At 40.5% G+C, this 15,332-nt stretch overlaps 1 protein-coding gene across 2 annotated transcripts in view; it reads left to right on the top strand.

Annotated features, from left to right (window-relative positions):
- The first annotated feature begins 1,925 nt into the window (after positions 1–1,925).
- The window catches only part of RhoGAP102A (Rho GTPase activating protein at 102A), a 40,254-nt gene continuing 26,847 nt past the window's right edge, over positions 1,926–15,332 (top strand). For both annotated transcript variants that reach the window (XM_071596394.1, XM_071596393.1), the window contains exons 1-2: positions 1,926–3,759; positions 12,675–12,834. In XM_071596394.1, coding sequence (XP_071452495.1) covers positions 2,191–3,759; positions 12,675–12,834 — 1,729 coding nt within the window. In that variant the 5' untranslated portion in view covers positions 1,926–2,190. The remainder of the gene's footprint in view (positions 3,760–12,674; positions 12,835–15,332) is intronic.

Genomic DNA, 15,332 nt, shown 5'->3' with positions numbered 1-15,332 from the left:
TGTCATATTGTCTGATACCTCGAAAAAGATAAATGGGGCATTACGTACATATCGTACGCCCGAATTCGTAATTCAAGTAATTTACACATTTTTATTTAAGTTTACATACATTGTACTTCAGTTCTAACGTTATGTACTACCTTGGACGATACTACTAGTCATTGATGTCGATAATTTAGCCAGTTAAAACGTCAATTATTGAGGAAGATCAAAACGCACCATTCCTGAGCGCCTAATTAGTCCTGTGGGTTAATTGGATTCGTCATAAAAGGTAATCATAGAAATTATCTTTTGCTATGATAACTTAATTTTAATTTTTACTTTAAGGAGAATTAGGGTTCAATTTTCTGATAGCGATAATAAATCTCAAAACAAACTATTGGCATGGTGCGGAAAAATCGACTACAAAGTTTTCTTCTATCTTCTCACAAAATTTCTCTTTTAAGCAGTATACCATCACTATAACTTTTAGTTACTAAAAATGAACAAATAGAGAACAAAGGATTCAATTAAACAATTTCGGTTGAAGCTTGTCCAAATTCACGTAACTCCCGTCATCCTCCCAACCAATTTTTCCTGTTTTATCTATGGAGCAAAAATGAGACAACACTTTTGTTCTTTCATATTTAAACGCTTTCCTTTTGAGGACGAAAATATTCCGTCCGCTGGAGCGAAGAAAAAGTGAAACCCTCTGCTTTCAGCTCACCCTTCAGGTACCCTGACCTAGGTTTGAGTAAACTACATTATTCCTGCCTCCAAGCCAATGATGGACTGTGCCAAACCAAAAGATACAGCAAGGACGTCTTCATAAAGGGATCTGTACCACTGATATACTTTGGTGTTCAGCTCGGGTCTCAAGAATCAGATGTTTAATGTTTTCGATTTAATTATTTAATTTCGATAGCCCGTGTTTTTATTAAAAATTCTCAAATTATATCCTCAAAGGAGTAAGATAATGTTTATCCAGGGAAATGTATACTCTCTTTCTATCTTTTGACCATTTTCCATTCATTGACAATATGTCGTGATTTTGTTGACTTTGATAATTACTGGAGGGAAACATAATCCTATGCAGCTTTGCTACATGGGAATGGTCATTGACGGGAGTTCGGAATGAAATATCGCCGAAAACATCTGCAATGTTAAAAAAATAAACCAATTCGAAAAATCTATGATCGAAAATATGTTAAATTATACGTGGAAATTGGTAAATACCGATGGGAATCATCGTTATTATGCGGATTAAACAAAAGGAAAAATTAGAATATTTTCCTGGAATTCAAATGTAATATGTGTATTTATTCTGCAGTAATTACGTTATTTTTTAAATGATTCTGGATCCTACAGCTCCTCCTTGACCCGGTGACAATTGCTGGGCAAATTATTTTTTTCCCTAACGACGAACGTCCATGTCCGTCGCATTTTTGCACCTCACTCTACTTGTTTTCCGGGGTCTCAGGAGCGAGAGCACGCCCCCTTTGCCGTCACCCTGTCCTCCCAATGCACTCAAAGCGGTGGGGGGCGGACGAAAGTGCCAAAGGGATGGCCCGCTCACTTCCGCCGCCGCGCAATAAACATCACCTAGACAACTTCCCACCCCCCGCACCCATCCCGTCCTCAACCGCCGACTCTCCCACTCTTTCTCTCTCTCCTCACGTGAGAAACAACGAAGCCTCCCGTGCATTCTCTATCTCACCCTCCCTCCCTCTCCGCGCACATTTCCCTTCCTTTCTTTTCCCGCTCGCCCTACACCTCAGCCGTTCCACCTCCACCCTCCTCCCCCGAATCCCCAACCGTCGCCCCCCCCCGCCTCCCCGGGGCACGCAGGAAGGGCGCCAAGACTCGCCCTATTTCTGGTCCGGAATGGGGGCGGGGAGTGAGTGTTTGTGGGGCTCGGTTGGAGCAGTGCGCGCCGAAGTCTCCTCTCTCGAGGGCTCGCAGAGGAGCGCGCCCTTCGCCGGAGCGAGAGGGAAGGGAAGGCGGCGGTGGGGAGGAGCCGAAAGGGGACGAGAAGAGGGTGTTTCCTCCTCTCTCCATCTCCCTCCCTCTCTCCCTTCCGTCTGCGGAGAGAGAGGAAAGGGGAGAGGAGGAGCCGGGAGAGTTCGACACCCGCCGGAGGGCCGGAGCGGCATCATTGCCTCCTTCCGGCGGTGAGGAGAGGAGGACAGCGAGGAGACAAGCTGCGGACTCATGGGCCGGAAAGAGGGAAAGGCCCTCCAGGAGAGGGCGGGGGCCGTGACCCCAGGGGGTGAAGACGACCGACCCCGCAGGCCAGCGACCGAAAGGTGGCTGTTGACGCGGAAGACTTGGCGGTACATGGCGGACGCCGGAAGGAGGCTCATCCCGGAAGGGGTGACTGGAGATCGCCCAGAAGACATCCCGCGCATTCGCGACCACTTCTCTCGGCTCTGCCGGAAGGAGCCGAGGTTCCTACTGTGGAGGAAATCTTCCTTCCCGGGGGCGTCACCGGCGCCCAGGAGACCCACAAACCGGGAGAGGAGGAGGGCAGGCGGCAAGAATGGCGGCCGGGCCGGGTCCGAGGAACCACCGGCCCTAGCGGCTCTCATCGAGGGGTCCGAACACGCCGCCGTCCTGGGAATTCCCGGACCCGTGGGGCTCACAGCCTTGGACGGCCGCTACCCGCCCACCGTAACCTCGTCCTCCTCTCCGCCCGCCACTAACTGCGCTACCGGGCTCGCCTCGCACCTGTTCGGATCCGTCGGCCTCACGGCCTTAACCCATCGGAAGACCGTCGTGGACAGGTGGGTGCAGACCGAGCCCATTCCAGCCGCCGTGATGAGGAGAATAGAGGAGGCAATGGCGGCCGCGGCCAGCCCCTCCCCGAAGGAGACCGCGGTGCCCAAAGCTAAGGAGGTCACGGAGACCGCGAAGGAAGTCGACGCCAAGGGGAGGAGGGGCAGCTGTCCCCGGGACGACCTCTCCCCCTCCGTTGGAGACACGATCATGAGGTACCTCAGGATGGCGAGGAAGAAGAGTGTGGACGGTGATAAAAGTGAGAAATTCAGGACCGTGAACTACGACCGTGTGATAGTAAAGGTTTCCGACGGACAAGGGGACGAGCCCGAGGATGGGCAGTCACCCGGTGGCCACCCAGGTCAGGGTATTCAGAGTTCGCAGAGCTGGCTGGCCGCACTCAAGAAGATGGGCCCGAATGGTTTCACGTCGGAAGGTTCGGGGGCTGGAGGTTTCGAGGTGTGCGGGATGGAGGAGCGGGAGGTCACGGTGACCACTTTCCGTCCCCCGATCACTCCACCGATGTCAATCCCGACGGCCGCTGCCCATTCCTCCTCGTCACCGCCCTCCTCTTCTTCCACTGCCCCCGGCTCCCCACCGTTCTTTTCCCCGGTGACCTCGCCCCCGCCCCGCGGACCTTCCACCCCCCAGCAGGCCCCCTCCTCCTTCCTCGCCCAGCTACTGCACAGCCTTCAGCACCATCACCGCCACTCGGCCCCTTCATCCCCCGTGCTCTCGCCCCCCGGGCCCTCGTCCCCACCACCCACTGTTGGTTCATTACCCGCCCTCCTTCCAGCAGCAGCCGCCGCTGCAGCCTCTGGGGCACCGCCGGTGGCAGCCATGCAGAAGTCTAAGTCGTCGTCAAGTGTGGTCGCGAGTCTGGCGGGCAGGGGTCCCGGAGGACTCGTGGCCAAGAGAATATGGAGGCCGAGGTCGAGGAGCACCCAGGGGAGGGCGTCTCCTACCACGACAACCCCGGCGCCCACGAGTGCATGGATTCCTCAGGTGGGTGACGCATGTCTTACCATTCCATTTCTGGAACGATCTCGCGATCCCCGAGAAACATACGTACGTTCAAAGTAGAGTTGCAGAGAGTATTCTCTCACTAGCAGTCCGGGGAGTGCCATAAAATAGTCTCTCGTTCGAGTTTACCCCGGACACAGAGGAAATAATTAAGATTCCAAACTGCGAGCCTAATAGTACATCTTTCGATTGGTTCATCCGAAAAAATAATGGAATAGTTGTTGCATTTGAATAAGTTCTCATTAATTTTCTCCCCAAAATCGTGAGCACAACGAATCCAGCAATAAATATCTCACGATCTGAGATATAAAGACTGATGAGAATTTTTATCTTTCGTCAACACTTTATATAACGATTAAAACAATATTTCTCAAAAACCTTTTTCAAGGATGATGTCCTAACACATCCACACGCCCACGTGACCGCTTTCAGAGTATGATGTAGATGTCTATTTCTATCCGAATGTTACCCCGTATCATTTACGTAGATTCACTGCTAACGCAAGAAGTTGCTTCATGCAATCGTGTATTTAAGATAGACATATTTTAATAATACCGGTGATTAATAAAGACATAATAAGGTTAATATCATACTCAGAAAAGTTGTAGAAATAATCATTTAATTCGGCGTGTCCCTCAATGTCGACTAAAATAAAGAATAAAAAAATATCCTTAGATCACATAACTATTCGTTAACAAGACAAAACGGTGGCATTTAAAGTTTGTCTAAACTAAATGGCAAGTTTGTACTATTTTCATGAAATTACACGGTAAAAGGACATATATGGTCGGTATATGGCCATCAAAATTGTAAAAGGAAAGTTTATCTTAGGAAGAATGCATGCTTTCGTAAACTCATTCTCTGGAAGACTGAAAGAATTTCAAGTAGAAGTCACTGACGAATCAATCCCATTTTTTTCTGTACCCAAAAAAAAAGGCACGTGACAATTATAGAAGGTTACATGGCTAATGCCATACCTGTGGCCATAACTGTGCCAATCATTCTGTTGCGCAGTGGAAAGTCAAAAATTTAGAATTTATTTTAACTTCACACCAAAATACTTGCGTCATCTACTTTTCTTCTAGTTAATAATTTTATTCGAGTGGGAAATGGAAATCCTGTGCTTAGAACTTTGCCCTCCTCCATTGAGTACTAAACCTTGTTGTATACATAATGCATATTCCCTAATTTTTTTTACATTATGCTAATTTTATAAAATGTATTTAAACTATAAGGTCTCATTTTTTCTTAGCAATTACGAGGTTTTGTCATGATATGCGAAGGTGGCCGCGAGGTTAACACAAAATTCTTTAAAAATTACTTCTTCTCTATCATATTACCTCTCTCATGGAGATTGCGATACAGGTTTGAAGATATTATTTACAAATCTTATTATATTTAAACTAATCACGTTCTGGAAATGTACTTGGCATAAATTTAGCAAAATTGAACTAACAACTGGAGTCCTCTCAAGGAATTTCAATCATCCTGGGGGTTTTAATCATAAACGTTATCAAAACAGAAAGTATAACTTTGACTTTGGGATGTACATTGAAATACAAAGTTCTGAAAAATGTGCCCCATTAAACTCCGAAATTAATTAGTTCAAAGGAAAACCCAAATACTGCCTACATAATCCACTATCATATGCTGGAGTAGAAAAATTTGCATGCACGTATTGCTTTACAATGGACTGATCATGGAATTCAGAACATTTGCAAGCATAAGATTAATAATCGCGAGCATATTGTTTAAAAAAATATTTTGCCTTGAACCCGACCCTACATATTTAGAAATAATTATTTTTACATTTTCGTCATGAATAAATTAGGAAAGTGGATCCTCTTCAACTCGGAGATGCTCGTCCTTTCTCAAGGAGAAAAGAGTTCTAAAATTTTTTATGTCCGTTTTGTTTCTTCGAATAAAAATACAGAGAACTACCAAAATTTTAGACCAATTATTTAATGCTCATTTACAATATGTCTAGATAATTTTATTCTCTAAAAATCCCACTTGAAGAATTGCTGCGCCCTTTTCCAGTCATAACTATATATGCTTCTTTATTACCAAGGCGCTCGAAATTGTCTTCAAAGGCCTTCCTATTATGTACGAATTCGTCGTTCCGTGCTTTGGCACCGATCTCGGCTCTTCTAGAGTGATGCGCTTTGACGTTGAACGTGGGAGGGGGAACGAAATTTGAATCACGTGGTCGGAACTCCTACTTCAATCGAGCCAACTGTTGGCGCTCGCAGCGTAAAGATGAGGACACGCAACTCGGTTGACAAAAGACAATCGATTTACGACTTTTCCCTTAGCATGACGCGGGTATAATAGATAATAATGAAAAGTAACATAAACACCGAATTTTTCTAGCCTAACACTTTCAGCGATATGTTAAGCTTAGATTTTTATTAGAATGAATTCGACTCGTGCTTTATTAATACGATAGGAAATGTTTTTTGGGGCTCAAAAAATTATACCCATTTCATTTCCATTTTTTGTTTCATTGACGAGAGAGAACGAAGAGTTCAATACTCGTAAATGTAATTAGTAACTGTTCCACTGCATCCGATTCTTCAAAATCGCCAATGACTTGGCACTGCCCCCAATTATTACCATTACCCACACTGCATTTGTGCGGTTTAAACGGGGTGCTTGGTCAAGCCCTTTAAGTCGCTCTAAAAAATCTCTTTTTATTACTATTTCTCACATAAAAATACAAATGTGATTGCGAAACATCTAGCTTGCATGCAAGATTCAGCCATTGTTACTTAAGCCTCCTGACATTCGCTAAAATGTTTTTCATCTCAGTACGAACGTAAAAGAATGATTGGCAGACCAACGCTAAGCTTGTTTTTCCCGCACCCTCTACGTGTATACTCTGAACCCCATTTTTTCTCAATTTCTATATTATTGATAAACAATTCATTAGATAAGTTGAGGAGTATTTGTAGTGCGTTGGCCACTTACTTTCCCTTCATCTTAAAGCAATATTAAAAAAAAGCATAACTCTTTCAATACTAGAGAAAACAGCCAAAGCCTTGATATTGGTCAAAGTTCCTTTGAGAGATATGAAACTATGCCTGGTGACCTTATTCCTAGCATTCTGTGAGGGAATAACCACATCTAATTACTGGAAAGAATAATAATTTAAATTCATTTTTAATTAATTCAGTCGGCACTTACTATTCACAAAGAAATAAAATAATGTCTTTTTCATGAATTTCCCGTAACATATTCCAAAGTCGGAATGACCATTGAGTGGCATTCACATTACTGCGATGTTTTCATTTCTTTTACGCAATGCGGTAAGAGAGAATGAAATACTGGACATAACTCAATTATACAGAAGCCTCAAGGTCACGAGTGGTTTGCCAACTTAAGTTATCTTTAAAAGTACATTTTTGTCCTGTCAAGCCATGTACTTAATCACTATAGTGGAGTCTCCGTAAGATCTATTTGCAAGTCACCTAACACAAATTTTATAAAACTATCACTTTAATTCTAAAGCAGTTAATCTAAAATTAAGGCATTTATTCTTCATCGTAAAACCCGAAAATATTTACGGTATATTAAATATTTTCAGCTGAATGTTGTGCATAGAATCTGTAAATCTTGTACACCTCCCTAGAATTGCTTTGCACTGCTCTGAAAATGCCGGAAGAATCTTTTTTGTCACTCAAATACTTTCCTCCTTAGGAACCTCTTATGATAAATGACTAAACCTTGTGTGGAAAGTTAAATACAATCCACAAGCATAAAAATGATTCCCAGGAAACAACTTTTAGAGGTACAAGGTACTTAAAAGTACGAGGACGTCTTAACGCTATAATTTCAAGCAATAGACTTGATGGCTAGACTTTTACTAAATGATAAAAATAAAATGGAATATGAAAAGTATAGGGGGAAAGGAAACAGTTTGAACCATTTTCTTCGAAAAATTATACTTTAATACTTATATTCCCATTCTGTCGAAAGTAAGGGTTTTTCTTATTGTACTTCTTGCATAAACACGATATCCCGTCATCCTAATGGTTTCCTTAAAGGGTCGCAGTTTTCATGAGTCACCTACTTATCTTCGCATTCCCGTCTTAAGTAAGACAAGTCTGCCGCACTCAGCGTTTTCCGCTGGCTTTTCGCATTCTCTGCTTCCACAGCACCCAGACATTTTTCACCTCTACACTGTTAGCGAGATTCAGCAATACCGCCTTTCAAGTTTTGGTACGCTATAATGGGACTTTTTATCAAGTGACACTTTACTTAGTGGCTAACAAAAAAAAATGCTCTTTATGGCACAGCATAAATTAGTTGTTCTGATGACGTAGATTCCAAATTACCAAAATAACTAATAATGGCCCAACTTGTAGGCAATTTTCCTGATATAAGTGTAGTTATTGAATGTGAGATAGTTTTTTCGTTTCATTTCCAAAGTTTTTATAATCTTCACGACTGTTTTTGCACCTAGACGAATCTAGCAGATACGTGAATTACGAGCGTATCTGAAAATAATTTTGCAATTTTATGTGAGTAATACATATATTTGAATTAGATTTGGGTGCTGAATTTCGAGGATAGGCGATTAGCCAATTCTCAAGATTAATATTTTTTGAGGCAAACTTTCAAATATTTACCTTGATTAAAATTAGTTAACTTTGTGCTCAGATAATATACGAAATGTTTGAGATAGGTAAGAGCGCTCTTTAAAAGTTAACGATACGCTTGTTTTAAAACTTTACCGTAGTTTTGACTATCATAAATTCGCGCGATATATTGTTCAAACCTTTTAATCTCTGGTCCGAATTCATTAAATATTATTTTTTCTATTGAATCAATAGAAAAACCTCCATGAGTTTCTCTCATAGAATTTTCGAGTTATTTCATGATTTCGCGAAGCCATAAATCTGAACATTTATATCACTATCATAATGAGAGAATAACAGAAGCTATAATGACTGGTATCATATTTTTGTGAAAGTGAAAATTAGGTCCCACCATGTTTGCGACAAAAAACATACATCGGAAGGGAATACTTTCATTTCTGTTCCTGTAAACAAGATCAAACACTTCACTCGACAACTGTTTTTATTTTATTTTAAAATTCATAGCATCCTGAAAGCAACCGCTAGGGTTTTTGGCATGAGGCGATTACACACTAGACTACTTTTGACCCAGAACATTTTTCCCTCCTAAAGCGGTTGGACAATGATATTCTGACCCCTTATCGTTCGTGGGAAAAATGACATCTTTAATCTATCTGTTCAATACAATCTCTCTCATTTCCAGAAGATCTCTTTTACCGTAGTATTATGAGGCTAATAATGCATTTTCAACATCATTGCTAAACAGACATCCTTCCAATTTATGTCATAGATGTAATCTCTAATTTAACTTTCGCTCCGTAAGTTATTCCCGACCTATTTCCTCTAATAATTTTGGTACGCTACCCAGTTTGTTGGGACGACCTTTTTACGAATCTATCTACACTACGCTGCACGCGATGCAATTCGGCATTCAATCCAACTTCACGGGGATCTCATATACTAGCAGCATATTCTTAATGAGGCCTAACGGTTGTTTCCAGGTAGCAAACATGAAGTTCAAAGTTTCATTCAGCTTCGTCCATTCACTCCATTATCCTCATAGCCAGCATGAATTCCTCAAAGTTTCTTAAAGCATAGCTAGTCAAATTAACATGAACCTATTTTAATTCGCTTGTTAATTATTTGATCAAAATTTCAATAAATTACATTTCATGGATTTGATACCATTCTTTATATTCCCCAAACTTAAAGTAACCTCGTGTTTCGGCACCAAACATTCTCAACGCACTTGAAACATAATAATAATAATAATATTATTTTCAAAAACGCTAAATCTGCCAACCAAACAATAGCATTTATGCAGAAGCACTGGTGACGGAATCTAAAATTTTCGGTTCTACATATTCTATTTTTTTTTAATGACATCAGACCAATCAGACGAGTGGAATATGATGGGCGCGATAGAAAAAGGGACTGAATGAATAAAAAAATACATATTTTTAGATAATATGAATGAAGTTCGGAAGTGACGATAGGCAGAAAACAAGGAAAATACACATTCAGGATGAGAAAAAGAAATTTGCACTTTTCCGCAAGTTTATTGGTAACTTATGAGTAAACGCGTACTACTCGTTTTGGTCCACAGAACCATCATTAGGTACAAGGCCTGAATCTATTGAATGTACATATTTAGGAGGTTACCGGCTATTGGTGCTGATTAAGTCTTTCATTTTTAATTTTAGGAAGTCGAGCTGAAATCCCTTTCACCAACAAAAAGAAATTACTATTTAACTAAATGGAAATCAGTAAATATTCTTTTTAAAAAATAATTTTGAAATAAACGCTAGCCCGTATGTAACGTAAAATACCTCAGTTTTTGGTAATAACCCCTTGGATTGCTGAGCTAATTTCTCTTCCTTCACAGGTGGCAGAAGGATTCATAGCATATTTTCATATTTATCACCCTTTTCAAGTTTTAGTCCGCAACATATTCCTAGCTGTCCCAGAGAGTTTTAAGCCTTCTAAACAGTTTTCACGCTCAATATTGCAAAATAAAACTTTCCGAACACGAATTGTATGAATGGACGATGGATTAAAATCACGATACATTTGAAAAAAGCAATACTATTTTGGCACCAAGGTATCTAATCTAGTCTAATTCTAATCAAGAAACGTGCTTCATCTTGGGTCACTTCTTTTAAAGTAATTTATAAATGTTTTATTTTTTAATGGCATGACGGAATTTTAATTTTAGTGATTAACCTTACATATTTAATATTGCTACCTCTCTTCCCCAAACCAAATCACATTGAATCCATTCGAAAACTCTTCTACTACCAGGTCTACATCTGCACCTAAGTCTTCGCTACCTTCTCTCAATAAAACATAACGAGTCAATTCATACAGGCAGCCAATTGCCCAATCCTTCCCCATGCAATTAACCCTCATGGCTGTGGAAAATAGCGAAGTATGCTTTTACCAAGCAAGCATAATACATATTCCACAAATTTTACCGGACAGTGACTATTATACTTATTACCCTTGGTCTAGAAGTATGTCATTGCTTGAGTTTTACTAAATTTTTTTTCTATCCGGACGCCTCTGGTCGTTCGAGTGTCCCCGGAATCCCGATAAGCCACTCCCGGTGTGTTGTTGCGTTTCCCAGGATCCGTACAGAGATGACACAAAATCCACGCCCAAGAAGGGACTCTAACCCGTGAAATTTGTGCTGGAAGGCGATCGCGTTACCCAAGCGAGTAGTTCGCGTGGGTTAATGATTATAAATTTAACAATCACCGCTTTCCTATGAGATACAAGTATTTGTACTATGTACTTGTATTTCTAATATCCATCGAAAAATATGTAAAATAAATTGTTCAATTAGCACAACATTCATTCGGTTCTCCACTTACTTAATAAGTACAGTGGATAAGCAAGATTCATACGTCTTTAACACGAAAAGCATGTAATCTCACACTGCTGCTCGTATTACAAGAAAAGGGTACATTACAAATGTCTACCGTCATCTTTTATGAATTTTTTAGTCCTACCATTCGGCGAAATAAAGGAGGAAAATTGTTGAAACTCTTCTCCGACATTGAATTTATTTGGTGTCAGTGTAGAGTTTTTCAATGTCCCATTCTCTCAAAAAATCATGCACATCCAATTATTGTCTTCTTCGCATTTCTGGCGCCAATATCCTTTCTTCTCCCAAACCATAGTAGAAGCTATAAGAGAAACCTTTTTACTTCTTCTGGTAAATATTTTAATTCTGAGATTTTTAAAATACGTAACCTTGTTTTTCATTTTTCAGACATTCAAAGTATAAGTAATATTTTCTTTAACAAATGGCCAGCGTCACCTAGAATCGTAGATAAGCTTCCCATAAAGTTAATTGAGGGAAATACAATGTCACGGTATTTGGAAAATAAATTTGTCGTAAATATTAACATCACTCCAATTCTAATACTGAACAATCGGATTTCACTGTAATCTTGTTCGAAAAGTGTGTAAGGGAAAAAATTCCATTCTTATTGCTCTTAGTTTTATAATTAAGAGACTGTCAGGCATTCTTAATCAGTTTCTTTTGCGTCATTTTCTTCTTTCACCTGAATGATGGATTGGATGGAGTTAGGGAACGAAAAGGCGCCCAGCCTCGTTAAAGACCTTTTAAAATAACTTAAAATCTTCTTGGATTTCGCCGGTTCCGTACAATACTCGGGCCCTGGTTGGGCAGGCAGCCAACTCGTCCACCTTCCTAATCGTTCCCTCGCTCCCGTGAAAACCCGATTGATACGCCCTTGATTCACTTTTCTAGCTCGACTTTTTTCCTCGAAAGTAAATACCTTCTTAATTTAGAAGGAGTAGACTTCTTACTTTATCATCATTATTGTTTTCCTCACAAGGAGGCTATCACCAGCGACAGAGGGGGATAATTCAGGCTCAACTAGCAAAATGCAAGAATATTTACGATTGGATATTAATTATTACCACTGGTAAATGACGTCATTTCATTGTCATTAATATAACTTACCGAAATAAGGTTATGATAGTAAAATCCAAATTCCTATACCATTGTTCCACATACTTTGTCTTGATTTTTTTGTTCGAAACCTTCCTTTATCTTTCAACGAACATCTTCTAGATCTTGATTTTTGTTTCTTTCGCAATTTTAGGTGAATATATCTCAAATGTGAGTTAAACGTTAACACTTAAAATAAGCAATCGTATTTATTGTAATTTCCCCTTAAACCGTAACCGGGTTTGAAGAGCTGTATGAATGAAGAATTTACATTAGGTTCAAGGAGATTAACGAATGTACTTATTCTAACTTCCAGCAATTCTTGTTTCTTATAGGGAGACTGCAGATGGAACTGCGTGGATACCAACCGCCAGGTGTCATTGGGTGACACGAATCTCTTAATGCTATCCGAGGTAGAGAGAAGAGTCCTACAAAAGGTAGCCCTCGCCAAACTGCAGGCACTCAACCTAGGAGCTTCGGTTCGGATACCAACGGGTAAGCAATAACCAAATCGTCTTTATCACTTGGAATTCAGTGTCTTTGTCTCAACTTCAAAAGCGCCTTCATTCATTATTACCCCTAGAGTCTAATATTCCTTCTTTTTTATGATACAATTATTCACGGAAAGATGGAATAATTTTTGAGTTCATATTTTTCATCTTTATGATTGCTCTCTTTGAAGTATCAAGTGTAAAACGTGTGTTCTCTATGCATATATTTCTTCCAGATTTAAATTACAATGTGAGTTCCATTATAACTGAAAAACATACACGGTGATTCAAGGATACATTTTAAAGATGAACAGAGGCGTTTAAGTAGAAAAATCTTTAGATCTGTCTAGATATTCTACCAAATTCAAGAATGGTGCGATGATAGTTATTGTCGTCCGGATTCAATGTCTTGCGCTATAATATAAAGCGAGCACTCATTCCAACTTGAGATCAAATAACTGAAGTTGACTCATCAATTTCCAATAGACCATCTACTTGTGCATAGTTCCAAATGAAATAAGCAAAAACGAGAAGTGCCATTTCGGTGCAGTTTCTTGATTCAAAAATGCGCTGAAAGAGCTTGGAGTCAGTTCTTTTGATCAATTGATATTGAGTGAAATGACATACATCCCTGTTAGATTTCTACCGCAGATCTGCTGTTCAGACTTAAGTCCATAAGATACAGAATTCAAATACAAAGTAATCATCGCACTAGATAATCAAAAGTTTAATTGCTTCGTTTCATACCACTCAATGACGATACATTTTGGTCACGAAGCCCGTCTCTAAAAGCTTTTGGCTAATTTGATCACAGTTTTCCTAAATTTAATATTTACAATTCCAATAAATACGTTGATGAATCCATATATATTTATTACAACTTCACATATACAATTATCTTCAGAAGATAGTGAGAGAAGTAGAACAGAGGAGAACTTGAGAATGAAGACTTTACTATTCCAATGCATAAAGAAATGATTCATTTACTACATGTATCAACACACCATAGTTAAAAATTGAGTAGCTTCAGGCGTAATCGGTTGGAAGTCGAACATAATGAATAACTGATCGTAGCACTTTCCCACTTCATAATCAAGTGGAAAAGTGCTACGATCAGTTAATACATTATAGTTACTCCAGCTATACTGTAGTAGTAGTAGTATTTAGGGGAGGCGACCGATAGATGAGGTAATTTGCGCCATTAAGGATGGACAGGAAAGGATGAAAGGTGGATAGAAACCCGGCGTCGGTATTAGCCTACTATTTACGAAAGGCGCCAAGGGGTCCAGCTTAACGTCCCATCCAATGGACGGCGTACTCACTCAAAGTGCCCTCCACATAGCACCTCAAGTAGGGATCGAGGTACCACTGAAAATATTCAACACCATCGGAGATTTGAACCCGGGCCCTCTGGGTGGGAATCCAGTACGATGGCCACCGCACCATCTCGATCCCCGCTGTACTGTATAAAGCTTGAAAAGTTACACGCTATATACATGTATGTTCTTATTCTCATTGGTGGTGTGGAAGGAACTATCAGGGGGAGAAGGGAGCGGAAAAAATAGGCCGTGGAGGAGGAAGAGTGGGTCGGGGAGGTGAGCCGCTAGCGAGGGGTGAATGGGAATCTGTCGAGGTTAAATGAATAATGTCAAAATAAAATTTTGTAATTCCAAATATAAACACACGTATAATACATGGACTACAAAGTTTTATTTTGACGTTATTCATCATTGAACAATTCCACAAAGCTACGCTTGAAATGATTAGTTAAATCCGCCTAGGGTTGGTTGCCTCAGGGGGATTAATCCGGTCGTAACCATAAGATACCTTCATGTGGAGATATAAGAGTGTACTGAACCATGTCAATAACAAATACCTTCATAAAGCTGAAAGAAAAAAATCTTTATTCCAATTATCTTCCATCAATATGGACTTCCATAAAGCCTCAGCCTCGACTAAGTTCTCAGAGGAAATGTAAAATGACGCGTAACTTTGCAAAAAGGGATACTGATGCTTTTCCATCCCCTAACCGGCACTTCTCGTCACGCTGTCTGCCATTTGTGATATTGACTTCAAACCAGAGCATCAATAACGTGATTTCTTTGGTTAGACAGTCAACAACACGAAAGTATGCCAGCTGTAGACATTTTTCTGGGACCATTTTTAAAAGCCGGTGGAGTTAAGGAGTACTAAAAATTCTGGGTTTCGACTCCAAATATTTTCGATCCGTTAACTTCGAGTGAAAGATACGGTTACTACGCCAAATACGCCCTACCAAATGTTTCCCTGATGAGCAGAGATTCATGAGCTCCGTCCAAATGTGACAACAATGGACTCAATTTCACTCGATACCAATCGATCGAAAATTAATGGAATTGGGGCTCGCGATGTGTACACATAATTGCGCTGAGTCTTCATTCTCTTCGCGGTATTTCGAAGACACCGCAGCAACCATTTGCAATGTCTCATAAATTTAGTTCAAGACTGAAAACTCGATGCTGC

The sequence above is a fragment of the Hetaerina americana genome, unplaced genomic scaffold (genome assembly GCF_022747635.1).
Source record: "Hetaerina americana unplaced genomic scaffold, ioHetAmer1.1.p SCAF_8, whole genome shotgun sequence".
NCBI lineage: Eukaryota > Metazoa > Arthropoda > Insecta > Odonata > Calopterygidae > Hetaerina > Hetaerina americana.
This window is presented reverse-complemented; position numbering and strand designations above follow the sequence as displayed.